The 18,922-nt window shown below is 42.5% G+C and overlaps 1 protein-coding gene and 2 long non-coding RNA genes across 3 annotated transcripts in view; 2 read left to right on the forward strand and 1 right to left on the reverse strand.

The window, feature by feature from the left end:
- LOC140648790 (uncharacterized) overlaps window positions 1-4,290 on the forward strand; it is a 65,457-nt gene extending 61,167 nt beyond the window's left edge. The window contains exons 3-4 of the long non-coding RNA XR_012041328.1: window positions 1,699-2,055; window positions 4,203-4,290. This is a non-coding gene — a long non-coding RNA (uncharacterized lncRNA). The remainder of the gene's footprint in view (window positions 1-1,698; window positions 2,056-4,202) is intronic.
- Window positions 4,291-4,472: 182 nt separating this feature from the next.
- LOC140648791 (uncharacterized) lies at window positions 4,473-12,754 on the reverse strand. Its single transcript, XR_012041329.1, has 3 exons — window positions 12,675-12,754; window positions 7,793-7,856; window positions 4,473-5,150 (listed from the first exon to the last, which is right to left on the reverse strand). It is a non-coding gene; the product is annotated as an uncharacterized lncRNA (long non-coding RNA).
- A 140-nt stretch (window positions 12,755-12,894) lies between these two features.
- Window positions 12,895-18,922, forward strand: part of MBOAT2 (membrane bound glycerophospholipid O-acyltransferase 2) — a 100,860-nt gene continuing 94,832 nt past the window's right edge. The window contains exon 1 of the mRNA XM_072855086.1: window positions 12,895-13,103. Coding sequence (XP_072711187.1) covers window positions 13,032-13,103 — 72 coding nt within the window. The 5' untranslated portion in view covers window positions 12,895-13,031. The remainder of the gene's footprint in view (window positions 13,104-18,922) is intronic.

Here is an 18,922-nt window from a genome sequence, read left to right on the forward strand (position 1 = left end):
ATTAATCTGTGACAAAACACCCCAGGCAGAAGAACACCCCAGACACTAGAAGCTTAAGCAAATATAGACCACACGGCCTGCAAGAAATGAGGACGTGTTGCAAGGTATTTTGCAACTTAACACTGTTCGTGGTTGCAGGCAATTACTTATTAAAGTACCTGTAGAGAGCAGGGAAGTAACCATGTTCAACATTAATTTCACTGGCCTCTCTTGGCCTAGGTCAACATTGCTTACATGACTGCTTTATGACTGTGGAACTCTACTACCTTTGAGCAACTAAGAACAAAATGTTCTGCACATCCCATATTGGGTGAGGTTGCTTTCATGTCAGGTTGGAAGATGACAGGCTCAGTTGCCCCTAAACTGTGACAGAGAGCTATACGTGTGGCAGTTGGTTTCAGCTGTCCAAGGAGGTGAGTACTCGCCTGTTTCAGAACATGTTGAAGTGGAGCCTTCATCCAAATGGGTGTTCATGGATGTTCCCCAACAGTCTCCCAGTCCTGCAGGACAAAGGAATACTACTTTTTAAGGTTAACTTGGCTCTTTCAAATGGTGCAATCAAGTGGACATCTGTATTCTGTAACTAGAACATTCTAAAAACTAGCTAATATTTCAGGTGTGTTCCCAATACCATGGTTTATCTATTGAGTCTAATAGATGACTTGCCAACACCCGTCCAGGGTAGCCAGTCTCTACCATTTCTTGACTGAGACACTGGAGATTTGAGGCAGGTTCCTCAGGCAGAGGTTCTGGGATCATTGGTATTGTTCTGTCTGCAGGGAGAGGTATGAACAATGTAGGCAATGATATTTCTCCTGTTCTGAAAAGCCCACTATGTAGCCATGTATTAGATCTTCCATATCCGTACTTCTTCCTTCCTTCCTGCTTTATCTCCTCCTTAGCGCCGTCATGTCTCTGTACAATAAGTCTGTGTGTTGTTCCTCAAAAAGAATACATGACTTGCATATGTAAAGAAGATCCATGCTTTTTTCTTTTTTTTTCTCCACAGCTGTAAGCATGAAAGTCTGAGTCTAGATCAGTAAAGTGCAGACTTTGGAGGATTAAAATAGCCTCTAGCTTTGGGCTAATAAAGAAACACAAATCACTTTCCCAAAGGGAAAAAGGCTGTTTTATTGGGTCCTGTAGGAAACCTGCAATGCTCCTCCCAGGATAATACAGCCAAAAGTTCCAAGCAGCCCAGCATGCACATCGGTATTATGACCTTGTGTAAGTGTCAGAAAGCAGTGTGGGATAAAAAAAAAACAAACACCAAAAAAGAGCTTTGCACTTCCCACCTTGCAGGACAAACCCAAGTATATACATGAGCAAGTGGGAGAATGATGCAATTAAGCAGCACAGACCTTGTAATCCCTTCAATACAAGCACATCTGTCAACAGGCTTTTTCATGTCAGGTATAAAACATACATATGTTTCTATTCTGTAGTGCTGCAAAATTTAATATATGAGATTTTGGCAGGTTTTTTAGGATCTATGGGTGGAATTTTATACATGAGAAATAATTATGTATTGCAAAGATTGAACTGATGAATATTTCCTATCTTACACGATGCAGCTTTACCCATTAAATTTATGTACCTGTGTCAAGCCTCAATAATTTAACTGATTTTCATAGTGTTTCTCTCTTTTTACTGTAAAATTTTAGAGCAAGAACCATGCCTTTTTGTTTGTTTATGTAGAACCATCATGCTGGAGACCCTGCTAGTCCTCTTCCATAACACAGTTTAAAGAGGTCATCAAGGAAGCAGATGGCTGAGAAATACAGGTCCGGCCTTTATCTTCTTCCCGAAACATGCAAGCACCCATCTGTTACTGAAGAGAAAAGGGAAAGCCTTTGCAGTTGTTCTGGACAGACTAATTGGCCAAAAAGAGACTATTGGAGCCTATCGTGAAAGAAAAGGGAAGTTGTTGTATCTCTGCTAAGGCTCACACTGCTGATGACACGGATCCAAGAGAAATGTCTGAATTGTTGAAGAATGGCTGTAGAATCTCTCATCAAAAGGAGAACCTGAAGCTTAAGTGTGGTGTGTCTCCAGGTATGTGCCATACCATCCCCACAAGGAGATGGGAGGGGAAATAAAGAACACAAAAAAAAGAAAAAAAGGGAAGAAAACTTAATCCAGAGGAGGTATAACCACGGCTAGGAATAAACTGTAGGAAAAGGAATGATTTACTCAAGTACCACACCTAGCACTATCCAAAACATGGCATCAGCCCAGACAATCCCAAAAGCCAAAAAGTGTATGTATGTGAGCTACTAAACAAAGATTCAGTAAAAGGGTGGAGAGAAGCATCTTTATGCTATTTCCCCTTTATTCAGTGACATTGTTGCACATATACATAAAAGCCACAACCTGCAATTTCTTGGAGTTGGAAGTTTAATCAAGTTCTTCAAACACACATTAAAAATACAAGTCTGTGCATGGTTGAATCATATAGGGTTTCCCAGCAGGTTCCTTGAATTAACAGATTTCAACAGAAATTGAAAAGGATTTTAAATTACTTTTTCAGTCACAGGTCTCTCTACAATTGGAAATTCCAGTCTGGAGGACGTCTATTAGCAACTTAGCATAGAGTGACAAAAGGAACTGTTGAAGTCTGTTCTGCAAGCATTTGCCTGTTTATATGTACTTCACTCCTGATATGCACAAATCCTGTATTTTTGAATAGAAACTCCTGGCCAACAATGCAACTTGAAGCAGTACCTGGCTCCTTATGCTCTTATGTTCCACTTGTAAATTATGGAATTTATCTCAAACCTTTCCGGCTACCCTAATTTGATAGAATCACAGAATAGTAATAGTTGAGGCATGAAGGGACCTCATCAGATTGTCTAGTCCAGGCCCCACTCTGCTCAAAGACAGGTCAACTACAGCAGGTTGCTCAGGACCTTATCCAGTTCGGATTCAAAGACCTCCAAGGCTGAAGACTCCACAACCCCTCTAGGAAACCTGTTTCAGTGTTTGACCACCCTCACTGTAAAGAAGTTATTTCTTATATTTAAGTGGAATTTCCTGTCTTTCAATTTGTGCCCATTGCCACTTGTCCTTTCTGGGCAGCAGTGACAAGATGCTGGTTCTGTTGTCTTTTACTACCTCCCTTTCGGTATTTACACAGGTTGATAAGATCTCTCGAGCCTTCTCTCCTCTAGGCAAAACAATTCCAGCTCTCTCAGCCTCTCCTTGCATGACACATGCTCCGTTCTCTTAATTATCTTTGTGACCCTTCAGTGAACTTGCTCCACTATGTGCATATGTCTCCTGTGCTGGGGAGCCCAGAACTGGACACAGCACTCGAGGTGTGGTCTCACCAGTGCCTCACTAGAGAGGAAGAATCACTTCCCTTGACCTGCTGGAAATGCCTGGGATGTTGTTGGCCTTCTTTGCTGTAAGCGCACATTGCTGGCTCATGGTGAACTTTTTGTCCACCAGGAGCCCTGTGTCCTTTTCTGCAAAGCTGCTTTCCAGCCTTCAACGTGTAGCAGTGCACGGGGTTAATCCTCACCTGCTGGAGGAGTTGGCATTTCCTTTTGTTGAACTTTATGAGGTTCATGACCAGGAGTTGGTGCATTTCTCCAGCTTGTTGAGGTCTCTCTGGATGGCAGCACATCCATCTGGTCTACCAACCACTCCTCTCAACTTTGTATTGTCTGCAAACTTGCTGAGGGTGCACTCTGTCCCCATCATCCAGGTCCTTAATGAAGAGGTTAAACAGTACTGGCCCCAGTATCAACCCCCGTGGTACTGCACTAGTGACTGGGCTCCAGCTGGACTTTGAGCCCAGCCCAACCCTTTGAGCCCAACAGTTCAGCCAGTTTTCAGTCCACCTCACTGTTCATTTATCTAGTCTACTTCAGCAGTTTGTCTTCATTAGTTTGTTGTGGGAGACAATGTCGAAAGCCTTGCTAAAGTCAAGACAAACAACATGCGCTGCTCTCCCCTCATCAGCAAAGCCAGTTGTTTCATCACAGAAGGCTATCAGATTGGTCAGGCATGATTTCCCCCGCATATATCCATGCTGACAACTCCTAATCGTCTTGTCCGTGATATATTTAAAAATGGCTTCCATGAGGAATTGCTCTGTTACCCTCCCAGGGATTGAGGTGAGGCTGACAGGTTTGTAGTTCCCTGGATTCTCCTTCTTGCCCTTCTGGAAGACAGGTGTGATATTTGCTTTCTTACAGTCCCCAGGAATCTCCTCTGATTGCCATGACCTTCCAGATAAAATTGAGAGCAGCCCTGCATGTGTGGATGAATCCCACCAAATCCTACGGACTTGTGTATGCTCTATTTGTTTAAATGTTTCCTAACTCAATCCTCCTCAACTGAGGTTAAGTCTTCAGAGTTCCAGACTTTTCCACTGATCTCCACAGCCTGGGATCCCTGAAAGCAAATCTTACCAGTAAAAACCAAGGCAAATAATTTAGTTCTGCAGTATAAATAATTCTGTTTTATTTAGCTGTAATATTTCTTGTATCTGTATTATAAGTAGCAAATGAATACAGGCAGTGACAAAGGGTTGCCTGTTGAGCAACCTGCACCTGAACAGTATCTGTCTAAAACTACTGTTCTTACCGGTGAACCACATATGGATACTAAAAGATGAAAAACCGTTAGAAGTAGCTGAAGGCATTTTCCTGCAGAATCATACTGTGATATTGGCAACATAAATCTAGTCTAGGGAAGGAAAGAATGACAAATCTCTCACAGAACTGGAACAATATTTTAACAATCATAAAAAAGCCAGACTCCTCCTTGTGAAAAGAATACGAGGAAAGCATTTTTTCCCAAACAAAAAGCATAACTTTTTTACCTAAATACTAGAGATAATGCAAGAATGAAAGCAATCATCTTCATGCCTTTGAGAGCTGAATTTTGAAGTTTCTGATCAAATTCCTGTTATTGTATTGTTAAGGAAGTGGCCTTGTTCGCTGAACTGAGGCGATACTGGCAGAGCTTCCTGTTTAAAACAGCAGGGAGTGCAGCCCCGAGAACATCAATCATACGGTTCACGATATTAACTCGACTGGAGCATTACAGGAATAGGGCTCCATTCAGCTTCAAGGGTCCCCTGCAATGTTATATACTGCAGGATCCTGAAGTCAGTATTTCTTCACTCTGACACAATAACTCTGTAATAGAAACAGGTATAGTTAGGAAGAGACAGAACAACTTTACAGCACCAGGGAATCAGATCAGTGGTCTAGCATCCTCTCTCTCTCTAGCATCTTTCAAAAAAGGTGCAAAAAATCTGAGAAGACAATGACATGATAACCTACACATAAGTTTCTTCCACAGAACAGATAACAATTGCTTAGCTTAATAACTAAAAGTCCAAGGCTTAAAGATTTGTATCCCTTGTAATTTTAAACTGTGCCTACCATTGCTGGTATTTTTTAAAATACCTTTAAAATGGTTTTTATTTTCTGGTAGTGATTTCCACAGAATAACTACATATTTTTAAATTTGTTGTCTGTTCCACATTCTTCCACAGAATTTCACTTTAATATGGTACTTCTAGAAGAAAAACAAGAAAGTTAAGCTCTTCGTTGTTCTCTCAATTTTGCAATAATTGTACTTCACATTTAAACAAGACAAGGAAATACAGCCAGTATGCCTATGAAGTCTTCAGTACTCATAATTCCTTATTAAAAGTAAATGTAATCATAATTTGTCAATAAAAATGTCAAAACGAAGAGCAGGATGAAACAAAGCAAGCAGCAACACGTCAGACAGATTTGCTCTCTACAAGAAAGCTATGTGGACAAAATGTTATGAAATGGACTACTCTGATCTCCGTAACAGAGTACAGCAAGTTGATGTTATGAACAGTTTTTGTTATACACAGACACATATCTTCATCTTCATGGAAGTGATGAAGATGCTACCAACTTAAAGCAAGAGATGGAATACTGCCTATTCATTCAGGCTGTTTAATCTTTCACAGCCCTAAATATCCCCCCCAATTAAAGTACAGTTTAGAAACATGTTAAATTTACTATCATCATAAATACCAATTTCAAAAATCATGGAAGACATAATAGCCAAACTCTTCTCTTACATACAGTTTAGGGGGTCAAAAGAATGAAGCACTGTATAAAATACAGCAGGATAAATATATCTAATGTGCTAATAATTTAACTGAACTGACAAGGAAGAAATCTGAATTTATATATATATAGTTTAGTATACCCAATTCACTAAAATCCTTCTTCAGTTTCCTACATAGGTTTTCTGAAAAATAAATTTATATCCTAGAGCATTTCAGGTTCACACACTGCAATTTTAGAGAGACTGCTGTTTGACTGAGTGGCTGAACAAACTCATGGTTTTACTTAGGCAAATAACACTGCTTATATAAATGGAACATATAGCTGAGCTTGCCTATGACTTGAAGTAACTCTCAGAAACTTGAATACTAACATGCACCTTTGGCTACTGTTCCCAGAATCTTACCCATTAAAGCTTTGGGGGTGTTGTGGGGAAGACTGATTATGACTGTATCTCACAAATTTGTGTTTGGACAAGGCTCACATGCTTGCAGAGGGACACTTAACAGATGGGACATCAAGATAAGATGCAACTAACAAAATTAAATCTCAATGAAGTATTTTTATGCTCAGTGGCTGACTGGTGTGAGCCTCTAGGTCCATTTCCTCTCAGGTCTCTAGATCTGAGAGTTGAGCAAAGCTCCCCTATCCTGCTGCTCTGAAAAGTGAAGGCTTACCCACCAGAACAGACGGCAACAGTTTCTTGCTTGTTGTACACAGCAAGAGAAAGACATCGGGGAAGCAGGTGGGTCCTGGAACAATTGCAGAAACATTTTCAGGCTCTGACTCAGTGACAAGTTCAATTGCACTGGGCTGCTCCAGGCTGCGGCTGACAGGTCTAACATCCCAAGTACCTACTTCCCATTCATTACCTGACACTCACCCTGATTCCGACACACACCACCAGTTTTGGCCGCTAAACAGTCCGGCATGACTTACTGGCTGGCAAAGAGGAGGTACCTCAAGCTGTGCTGACTGATGCTGTTGGAGTTGGAAGTAGCAAGGGAGGAATTTTAAGAGCAGGAGCCTCAAAACTGTGTGTGGACAAGGAGATAGTGGGAATGATGAGAGAGGTGGGAATGAAGTGTACAACCAACCCCGTCCTTCCTAGTGTTGATATGTGCAATTTTTATAAAGAATTGTAAATGAATGGCAGACAATAAAGCTAATAAGATGCATGGACGATGAGGACGTCTTATGACAAAAACTTACAAACTGTTCCAAAAACAGAATGGTAATTCAAGCTCAAATGAATGCACAAGGACTAACCCCAGAAACCCCTCAAGGAAAAATTCCTACTTCTTACTGAATAGAAATACGATCAGGATTGAACATGATAATTCATAAGAACAGGGAGAACCATTCCGAACTAAGTAGCATTGACCATATGGACTGAGAAAGCTATTTAGGGTGAGCCAGTCCTGGGGGACAGAAAAAGAAAATTCCACAGTCCTCCCTTTCTCTCCCTTAAGTTAACTGTGAACCTGAAGCAACTAAAAAGAAAACTTGTTTGGTAAGCTTAATTTTAAATTGCATTTTTGTTATTTACCTTGCACCCCCTCCTACACTTCACCCTTTGCTCTTAGAATAAACTCACTTTACTCTGGAAACTTATCTTGGCATTAAAAGCAACTCTTCAGCAACTCTGGGATGAGTAAGACATATTATTATTTCAGAAACAATCCAAATAAAGAAGGGTCTTAGTCCTATCTTGTTTCACTCACCTAGGGCAAGTGGGAGGAACCTTGGGAACTGAGCTCTCTAAGCGGCAAGGATCAGTTTGAGAACCTGTAACATCAGATATCGAGAAAAGTCAGGTCTCCCCTTTCAGCCAAGGAGACACAATACAAAGACAGCCCAGAAACCTGAGAAACTGGTTAGAAGCAGTTATTTCCATGCCCTGCTGTTACAGTATGACACGAAATTAAACTAAATGATGTATTCACTATACATTTATTCATATGCGTTTAATATGAATGTGCTTTTTTTTATAGTTACATCAATAAAATAGGTGGACTTGTCAGTTCTTTACTATCGTTTCATAGTAGTAGGTTCCTTGCAAGGTTATCACCAGCCTCTCCCATCCACCGTATTTCTCATAGTCTGGTAAATACCTAATTAATCTCAAAACAACTGTTCTTAAACTCATAATTTAGCTTTGAAGTTCATTGCTTTTATTTCAGTTCTGAAAAAAGGGCTTCTATTCCCCAAACTTTTCAATCATCAGAATGACAACAATACCCCAATTGCATGTGGCACCAGTTATTACACTTTGAGATGCTGTACACTGTCAGTTTGTACCATTTCCCCATAAATTGAGAGTAGAATTTGCTTCGAAAAGGCAACTCACTCATTTATAACAGTAACTTCTTGTTCAAGTCAGTTGGTTTGTCCTTGTCATGAAAGCAGGAAGTTCCTTTACTGAGGAAATTATCATTTGTACGATCTGTACCTGAGAGTTGGTATTTACAGCTGAAGAGTAAAGTGAGCTTCCACTCATCCTTCTTTACAAGCTCTGCCTGATTTTGTTAACAGACTTAGTGTTATAATTGAAAACCAAAATAGCGTGAGCTGAACATGAGCCTATGTTTTCGAGAGACACCGATGCATTTCCCCATCACAGAATTTACAAAACTTAAGTACTTAGAGGAAAGAAAGTTGGTCCAAATCAGTTTTATGATAGAAACTGATTGCTGCCTTAAAAACAGAAAAGCTTGCTCACTCTCAGAGCAGCCTGAAGACCAAAACAAAAGAAGTCAAAAATCTAAAGCCAAAGTTTTCTGCTAAAAGATCCAAAGGGAGATTTTAGCTATCCTGTAGCTAGACTGTAGAAAGGTATTTATATTTTTCCTAATAGGTAGAGCGCCAAACAAATGTTACTTGAGCTGGCAATCAACAGCATCATCATGAAGAATTCCTACTAATATTAACAGGGATCACACTGGGCACTGAATTACTCATATAGTAGAACTGGCTAATTAAAGATTATATTAGTTCAGAAAACAGCTGATGCATGTGAGGCTTATTGTGCTGTACAGAATATTGGAAGGGATTGCAAGAGACTGCTTTGGAGGAAGGGTGAGATAAAGATACAAACAAATGCCAAAATTTCAGTAGTAGATTTTTTATGAACCGTAATTCAGTTTGACTGGCATCAGCTTTTGCAGAAATATTCTTCTCTTCGGAATGAAGTCTCAAATATTTTAGCCTAAGCAAAGCCAGATAGGTAAGGCTAAAATAAGACTTCACTGTGGAAAAGTGATCACCTCTCTATAGCTAATACTGAAACCCATTTTCCTTTTCTTCTGTTTTGCTAAAAGGAGTTTCAGTAATTGTTCCTATCTTCTGATTGTGAATGTGTTCCCAGAATGACCTTATCAAACAAATAGAGGAATAAGAATGGTACACAATGGTGCATCTAGTAACTCTGTCCCATTGTCCCTTCCTGTCCTCTGCCACAGGTCTGCTCTTTTTGTTCTTTATTGTATAATGTCATATGGGAAGACTGGGATTGTAAACATCTGAATATCTTACATTGCCATTCAACTAAACAAAGTTTACAGGAAACCTCTAATGTTTGTTACATCAATGTCACATCATTCTGACAGATTAAGTAATCTCTGTAGGGCTGAGAGATGCCTTTGTGCTTATTTTTATACCTAAGAACTATGAGCACTTATGGGACCATAAAAACTTAATCACAGAACATCAGAAGAAGTTCATGCTATGCCAAGCCACTCTCCAGGGATTATCTAAATCAACACACCCTCCTGCATTTTGACTGACAGCCTTTGGTGGAAAGAATTTCCTTGTGGAAGTACCACTTCTTGTTCACTTCCATGCAAATATTTAAACAGTAGGAAAGTAAGTAATGTCCAACGTACATCAAATTTTATAGATTCACTACTCTAGGTCCATTAGCTTCTTTGTATCACTCGCCAGCCTTCTTTTTCACAGCACCATTTAACTTTCAGGACTAATTGCACTGTTACTGTGCCAATGTGATGTGGAATGCTACCAGTCACCAGCCAATGCTTCATCTTCCCCCACACAACATAGTATTCGCACACAGGCAAATCTCCTCTGTAACCAATCTCCCCTGTCACTACAAAGGGACTATCATTTTGTGACTATTTTCAAGATGTATTTCCTTGACTTTGTCCTCCCCAGCACACACCTTCCTAAATAAGAGCCCAAGAACACCTTCCCAAAACGCCACATTTCTCCAGTGCAAACTTGTGAAAAATGTAATTATGTAACTTAATGCCATAGATGCAAACTATTTATAATGATACTGTGATTTACAGTATAGATGAATGTATCTTTTAAGTATGAACTCCCAAGATACTAGGAGTCATGCAGGGAAGCATATTTTTGTATTTTCTGAGCATTGCAAGAATACATACATTGAAAAAAGAATAAAAATTACCAGAAAATTAAGGGCTGTGTTTTAAAACCAACTGACATTTATGCTGTGATATCATGAGCTTGTTCTCAGGCATTTTGTTAATTGAACGTAAGGAGTTCATTCAGTAGGTCCATTATTTGCTGCGAATATTTCATGAAAGTCTCAGTAACACCAACTCCATGGATTTATATAGATGCACCAGAATCATTTCTTGTGACTAGACTATGATTCAGAATTAGTTATCAGCCTTTTCTAAAGCAGCTCTTTTGTGGCTTCATTGGAGAATGTTTAGGTTAAGATTTCCAAAGATTTGTGCGTAGGTATGTGTCTCCTTACTAAAAGAAAATCAGATAAAATGATCTTAGTCTTTATATACATACATACATACATATGTATAGTGTAATGCAGACTGTACTGAGCCTAGTGGCACTGCACTCCTATGAAGTTACTCACATGTACATATAATTTGCAGGTTTAGATTTAAGGGACTAATTCAGAATTAATTGGGAAAAAGGGTTTTTTTTTTTCCCCTTTCTGAAAGCAGCTCTCTTTGCTTTACTACAAAAACATCATGCTATTGCTTCTGAACATGCAGATGCTACCACAATTGTAATTGCCTGTCATGCAGTGAAGAAATCTAATTAAAACCACTTATTTGTACCTATTAACCAGTCTCTTTAAATGCAGACAGAAGACCTTACCACAAGCTAAAACATAAGTACAGTGTGGTCTGTAATTCACTAAGAGAAACAATGGATGTTTTCAGATAATTACACTTACCTCCATTTTCCTGATACTACCAATTAGTGTTAACTGTGAACTTAAATGGCTACGTAAATCACTATACCTAGCCACTACTCCAGACATGGTTCAGACTGTTAGCATGATATTGGACAAGGCATTTCATCTTTCACATACTTAAAATGGTGACATTTTTGTGTTGAGGGTGAATTACTGATCGCAGCATAGTTTAGAGGTATAATATACAATAATTTTAAAAAATGTGTAATAAACTGCAAGGAATAACCTGCAGTTTTCTCTCAAGAGACCCAGGATTCTTGAGCAGTTTTACAGTGTATTCCTTTGGAGCCTCCTTCACCACATCATTTAGAACAATTAAGGTTACAGTTATTTCCTAAGAAAAAACTCTACAGAAAGCTCTAACGTAAAAGAGGCAGGCAGGGCACTAAACCAGAATGGTTTAATAAATAGCCTACTGCACAAGCTCATCTGGTAGAGTTTGCGGCACTTCTTAACATGCAGCCTTCACTCAAGACTTTACTCTGTTTCACATTGGACAGTGTTGACCAGACAGGTGGAAGAGTTGTGCTGTGTACCAATTTATTACTATTGGCATCACCACATCACTTCTTGCTTTCTTTAAGGAAACTGCACTGCTAGGCTGAACCTACTGAAAAAGTATTGATGCTTGCGGTTTCTGTATTTAAGAAACAGGCCATTAATAAAATACAACCTGTGGCTTATAGCCATGATAGACAGACTTCCTTAAGTCAACGGGTGGCTGTAGGAACAGGGTATTTTTACCCTTTTTTTGCGACTTCTTCAGGGTGCCAGGCCACCCTCACGCCCTGTGTGTATCCATCGCTCATCCACCGTTGCGTACGCAGCTACTGAGCGCTGAGCTGCCCCTGTGTCCGTGCCGGCGAAGGGGAGATGGCTAGGAGCAGAACGGCGGGCTGATCTCTTCATTACCTCGGCATACGCCTGCGCCCACATGGTTTTGCGCTAGCCTCTTCCCTCAGCGACAGATACCTCCACAGCTGCCACCTGGGCCGACCGCCGCCTGGCACCGACGCCGCCAGCGCGGCCAGTACCCCGCTTCCTCGGGGAGCTCCCCTGTCAGGCCATCCCTGCTTCCCCACCCCGCGCAGGAAGGTGCCATTTCCCCTCAGGTGCCCCATCCGTCCCCCCCTGCGCCCTCGGCGACGTCGCGCACACCTCAGTGCAGGTCAGAGCTCCGCGCGCCGCGGAGAGGCGAGGCGAGGCGAGGTGCGGCGGGGCCCCTGCCCCGCACCGCCCCGCAGCGCCGCCTGGAGCAGGGCGAGGCCACGCCGGGCTCTGCGCGGTACCTGCGCGCTGCGCGCAGCTTCTGCCCGCCCTCAGCGCGGGGCTGCCGCCGCGGGGCAGCCGCCGCGGGGCCGCGTCCTCCCCCCCCCCCCCCCCGCCCCGTGATTCACCTCACCGACCCCCGCCCGCCCAGGCACCATCTTCCGCCCCCCGCGCCGGGCCGCGGCCGTTGGCCGCCGCCGGAGGGGAGCCGCCTCGTCCCGCCCACCCCGCCGAGGGGCGGGGATTGGGCGAGCCCGCCTGTCACTCCGCGGCGGCGCCGCGCGCGGGTTGGCCGCTGGCGCTGTCAGTCAACGGCGGGGCCGCGCCGGCCCCTTGTTGTCACGGCGCCGTGCGGGGCTGGGGCTCTTCGTGCCGCCGCCGTTGTTGCCGCCGCCGCCGTTGTTGCCGCCGCGGGAGCCCGGGAGGGGAGCGGTTCCGCCGGCCTCGTCGCCCGCTCTCTCGGCGCGGGAGGAGGCGCCCTCGCCATGGCCACCAGCACCACGGGCTCCACGCTGCTGCAGCCCCTCAGCAACGCCGTGCGGCTGCCCGTCGACCAGGTGAGGATGGGGAGGCGCCTGCCCCGCCGCTGCCTCCCGGGGGCTCGCCGGGGAGGGGCGGCGCCGCGCCGGGCGAGCGCCCCCGCTCCGCTCCGCGCTGTCCCGCCCCGCCCCATCCCCCCGCGGCCCCTCCATCCTCCCGCCTCCGCCGGGCGGGGGGCCGGGGGGAGGGTGGGCAGCGCCCGGCGGGGCGGCGGCGGTTCCCCTCACGCACCCGCGGGAGAGGCGAGAGGGGGGCGCGGCCGCGGCCCGCGGGGGGGCGCCGGGGCGGGGAGCTGCGGCCGCGCTCCGCGTGCAGGTGCGCTCGCGCCGCCGCTCGCCCCGCGCCCGCCGGTCCAACGGCGCGGCCGCATCCCGGGCACGGCCCGGCTCGCCTCGCCTCGCCCCGCCGGTGCGCGTCTTCGGGCGTACCGGGGTCAGGCCGCGGGGGCCGCGGTCGCGGCCGGGCCGGCCAACTTGTTGGCATCCCCCTTCGGCCAGATGTGGCTCCGCAGCTGGGAACGGGGCCGGTATCAGCTCAGCAATGCAAAGGTTGGGGAATGATTGCAAACGCAAAGCAGTGTGCTGCGTCTAGATGCGTCTGGCAGTGCTTTTTAAATGCAGCGTTAAATAACGTGTGGTGCACGTAATGCTGTTGGGAATTCTTATGTACTTTGTAGGCAGAGCGTTTCCGTCCTGTCTTTTGTCCGAGTGATATAAAAATTCCTGAAGGCTGTTAATCCTGTCATCTGCATAAACCATGAGAAGATTACAAAATAAGATTGGGAAAGTGAGGTTGTCAGAGTTTAATGACTGCACAGAATGTTTGTTTATGGGGGAAGTGGTCTAGACCTCCTAAATCTACAGAATATGTATGTGTTGATGAATACATAAGAAGTAGCCTTAAGTTACTCCTCCTATAAATTTTGTAGCACCAGGAAATTTCATGTGAGGAATTCTTATTAAAAAACAATCTCCATTTATGAATGAATGAAACACATCAAGGAAAACAGCCTGTGCTCACATAGAGGGAGATTTTGATGGTTTGGTTTTACAAAATACACCTAATAAGTGAGAAAAATAACTGGAAACGAAATACAGAGGAAGGAGCATGTCTAGTGAAAGAGTTTTGGAAGTGACTGAACTACATGCTCTTTCTTTTTTCTTCCCCTCTCCCCCAGCCATTTGTTTGAATGGAGGTGAGAGAACCTTAGGTTAAGGATACACATGAGAAAGTATCTTCTGGAAAACTGACAAAAGCGAGCAAGTTTAAATTAAGCTTGCTGTGATGGAATAGATACTGTGCACAACTTGCAATGATACCTGCATCCGGGGGCAGTGGCACCACATGGCTCAGTGCCTCGTACGTGCAGACTGTAAGCTTTTCTTGGCAGGTGCTGTGTATTTATTTCTGTAAAGCGTGTAGCTTCTACAGGGTACTCTAAAACAAATAAGAGGTGACCATCTTTTTAGGGCATGATGCTGGCATTGTATAATTATCTATTCATAATAGTAGTCATAAATTTAATTGCTTCATGATGTAGTGCAGCTTCTACCAAATTTATTTTAATTGTTGCGGATATGGCATTTTGATGATAATAAAGTTACTTTTTAGTAAAGCCTGGAAAACTTCCCTGTATTGAATGTTTTGCAACAGATGCTCCTGTAAAGCCAAGATGTTTTTATCAGATACTATTTCAGCTCTGTTGAAGCTTTTGGGAATAATCACAATGGAGGGTGACTACACATGTGACTTAAAAGATTTGTTATAAGCAGTTAAAAGTCATACATACTTTGGTTTTAGATATCAGTGGACTGTACATAATAACAGGTCCAGTTGTGTAGGAAGAGCACTGATTATGACTGGAGTATGAAATGAAGAGTTACAAAATTAGGCTGCACTGAGGAGAATGCATCTATAGCTGATGAAAAAAAAAAAGGCAAAGTTAGATTTTTGTAACCTCGTAGCTCAAGGTCTATCTTGATAGTAAGTCTGTAATACAGAAAGAATGTGAAATGTGTTCAGTGTAATCAAGTCAAAGGTGGTAAAGGAGAGAACGAGGGCAGAGAAGAAAAAGTGCCAGTACTTTGTTGTGTATGCTCGAAGATTATGCATGACATTCGGTGATACTATACGCATACTCGGTAGCAGTGCTTTGGAAAAAAAAAAAAAAAGAATAGAGGTTTTCTGATTAGTAGGTTGTTTCTACTACTTGATCCAAATCTGTACTGTGACTACAGTCATACCACTACAGCAGGTACTTGAAATGGGCACTCCGGAATAACGCCAGCACTCAGAACTGATGGAGATGAGTGGGTTTTGTTTCTCCACTTCCATGTTTCAGTTTTGACCACAAGTAGATTCTAATCTTTATATCCAAAATGTTGTGATTGTGATTTACATCTAAGCCATTATACTCAAATTACCCTGCTATAAAGTTTTAGTGAAGGCAAAGGCATGTAACTCTGGGAGGACAAATCCAGGTGGCATGTGTCAATGTTACTCTACTGTCTGGGTGTTCAAACAAATGGATGGAAGAACTGTGCCTATTTGGCAGTGAATGGAAATAGAAATTTCAGTTAAAGGTGAAGCTGCTATCTCTAAGATTGAACTAATTAGTCAGAACCACATCTGTGTATGGACTGAGTGCAAGAAATTTATTTTTTGCCTTAATGCTTGGTAGAACTAGAGGCACAGATTTGTTTGAGAACGGTGTTGGTTATGTGCTAGTTGGAGATCAGTGTAAAAGGTGGAGGGTGACAGCTCCACCAGAGGCATTTGACACGTGTGAGAAGAACAGTCTCCTTTATGTGCCCAACTGTGTTACAAGAGAAAAGCTTTGTTGCTTTAACAGATTGCTGTTCCTGGACCTTTCTTCTTGGTACTAGAGTACTAGTTTGCTATAGGAATGGAGAAGAACTTGTTTTCGGCTTCTGTGTATATCCCCCAAAAAGGTGTTATGTGATAATACCCTTCCTTTGGCCCTTATTTTGTCTTGCACCAAATTAACTGAAATGGCTACTTGGAAAAGCTAACATGTATTTGATAGGCTGCTTGTTCCAATTTTTCTATTGTTATTTTCAGTGATTTGGTGCAAGGGAAGGTGCTTAGTGTGAACAAGAACCTACGATTATCTCTGTAGATTTGGGAAGGCAAACTTGCACACCTTTCTTTTGTATCTTGTTATAGGGGGAAAAAAAAAAATCACTCCTTGAGGGTAAAAAGCCTTATAAGAACTGTATCTTTTCACTTCTTGGAGAACTGAAGTTTGCTACTCAGCAAAGGAAGCATCCTGTTGACAACTGTGTCACCTTGGGTCCTTAAAGTTAATGAATGAGTGAATTAATGTTAATGTACCGCAGTATTCCTTCTGTCTTGTTAGGGGAGAGAGGGAATAAAAGTAGTTATGTCCTTCCCAACCCTGACAGCTAAAGAGAAGTATGGGAAAGATTATCATAAAAACTTGGCTGCTAGAGAATCATGTGTTGCATAATGCACCGAGGTTGCAACTTGCACAATTTTATTATAGTTACACCTCTCACCTAGCCTTCTGTTTTTCCTGTCTGTACTCACATCATATTTGTGTCTCAGCCACTTTCCTCTTTCTTGGAGGTGAAGCCTGACAAATAGTGTATTGGACCTTGGTCCATTCCTAGTTCTGGCACTATCTTGCTGTCTTTTGACAAATGACTTCTCTTGATGACATGTCAGCTTGTCTGTCATTAAATTGGAGATATTTAAATGTGCTGTGAGATGAGAATGGTTCTAGGAGAGCAAAGCTTTCTTCTTGGCTTTATGTCGCTGCAGGGTAAGGTGAGTTCAGAGAATAATCTTTGCTTTCACTGCTTCCACCAGAGGGAGCAAAATTTTTATCTGAGAATGGGCAAAAATTATATGGGTTATTACTGCCCTTCATTTGGCACAGAAACAGATAACTGTAGTAGAGGAATAGCTGAGCAGGGGAGATAAGAGATTGATGACGACAATATGTAAGCATCAACTTTTTGCCTGGGTTGTCTAAGAGATTGATCTTGAGATCCTGAAATACGATCTGAACAACCGGATTGACTAAGCTAACTTCAGTGATTATCTTCTAGATAAGAAAAGAAAGAGTATGGCTCCAACTGTTGACAGTATAGCTACCTGAACATGTGTGGACTGAATAAAACATCATGCTTATGATTACATCCTGGATTTTAAGTGAAGTGCATAAAGATAAGCAGTGTTTTTTCAACAAAAGTAAAAAAAATTCCTTGCTGTTTCCACACTTTTCTTGGTTTTTTTTGCAGTCTAATTTTAGCTTTTATTTGAATAAATTTGCTCATTTGTGTAGAATAAATATAATTTTCTACACGAGTGCCATCAACCTTCAAAGAATCTAAACCTACCTTTTTTAAATAAGAATAGGCATAAAAATCCAAGTCCTCCTAAACGTGAACTGTATAAACCATATGAACTTCCTTAATTTAGTGATCACGGACCAGTCTGCTACATCTACATCTCTGCATAATTTTCAGCATATGCTTCCTTGTGCAGAGGGTTACCCGAGTTGCTTTCAACATGCCCTTAACGCACTGAGTTCCATGTAAAAGCAATTATCACTGACGTATGTTGAGCCTTTGTGTTTCACCTTGTTGCCTTCAAGGGGAGTGGGCAGCATTTTTTTTTCCTCGTATATATGTATGAAATGTTAATTTCTTACATGCATGCGATTGGCAAGATGTATCTGCAAATTTTTTTACTTTATTTTAATGCTTTGGAGATGAGCCACAGCTGGAGTTTAGGTAAAAGACCAGCCTTGGAGGTGGCGTAGGGAATCATTTTGCTGAGAAGCAGCATGCACCTGATTTGCCTGCAGGGAATATCTGGATGTGTCTCCTAGTTAGCTCTCTGTTATTTCATAAAATTTTAGGCATTAGTGATGCCTTAGCCTCTCTCGTTCTCTGCCGAGGCAACCTAACATAGCCTCCTGAGGACTGAAGTGCTTTAGTCTGATAAAAACCTTTTTGTCTAAACATGGAGTGGAAATCAAAAAGTTTGTCCTGTATAGCTGTCCAGAATTTAGATGGCCTAATATTTGTCTTAAGCATTATGAAACTGTAAAAAAGAATAAAGTGAAGAGTGTCCCAGGTTTTATTCTCTTTCACCATTGATTCTTATACTCTTGTGTGCTGCTGTGAAATACAGAGCAGCATGTTACTGATTTTTCCTGATGTGACCCAGGAAACTTATGAGTAATCAAGTGAGTAAAAGTAGCATTCACATGGGTGTGTGAAATCCAAATGCTGAAGAAAAGGGAGTGGTAGGATAAGAAAATTGTGCTTCTACTTTGCCCTGTACTTTCCGTATCTGCTGTTAGCAGCGGTCAGAAGAATGAAGGGTGGATAGCAAAGCATGATCTCCCATGACAATAGATGGAGACTGTAGAGGGCGAAAAGAAGTTGGAAGAAAAGTCCTGTTCTCCATTCTGCATGTGCTGTTCTCAGTGATTGGATGTTTTGAGTTGTTTGGATTAGCTAGCAAAGTCCAGGGATGTTTTTTTTACTGGTTTCTTAACTTCCCTTTGAACTAGTGGAAGGGAGGGAATGTATCATCAGAAGGGTGTTAGTCTCTTTGCAGTGACACCTTTCCTAGATTTTAGTATTACTGTTTAGGTGTTGACTTAACTCTCCAGGTATAGTTGGTTGAAATTACTCTGTAATGACAAATTTGTAAAGAAGGATGAAACTGTTGGGATAACAGAAAAAATTGGCAAGAGAACGTGACTATCTTGAAGGAAGGAGTGGAAGCTGTAATGAACAGAATTGGGAAAGAAAAGAAAGCTGACACTGATTACAGT

The sequence above is a fragment of the Ciconia boyciana genome, chromosome 3 (genome assembly GCF_034638445.1).
Source record: "Ciconia boyciana chromosome 3, ASM3463844v1, whole genome shotgun sequence".
NCBI classification, from domain to species: domain Eukaryota; kingdom Metazoa; phylum Chordata; class Aves; order Ciconiiformes; family Ciconiidae; genus Ciconia; species Ciconia boyciana.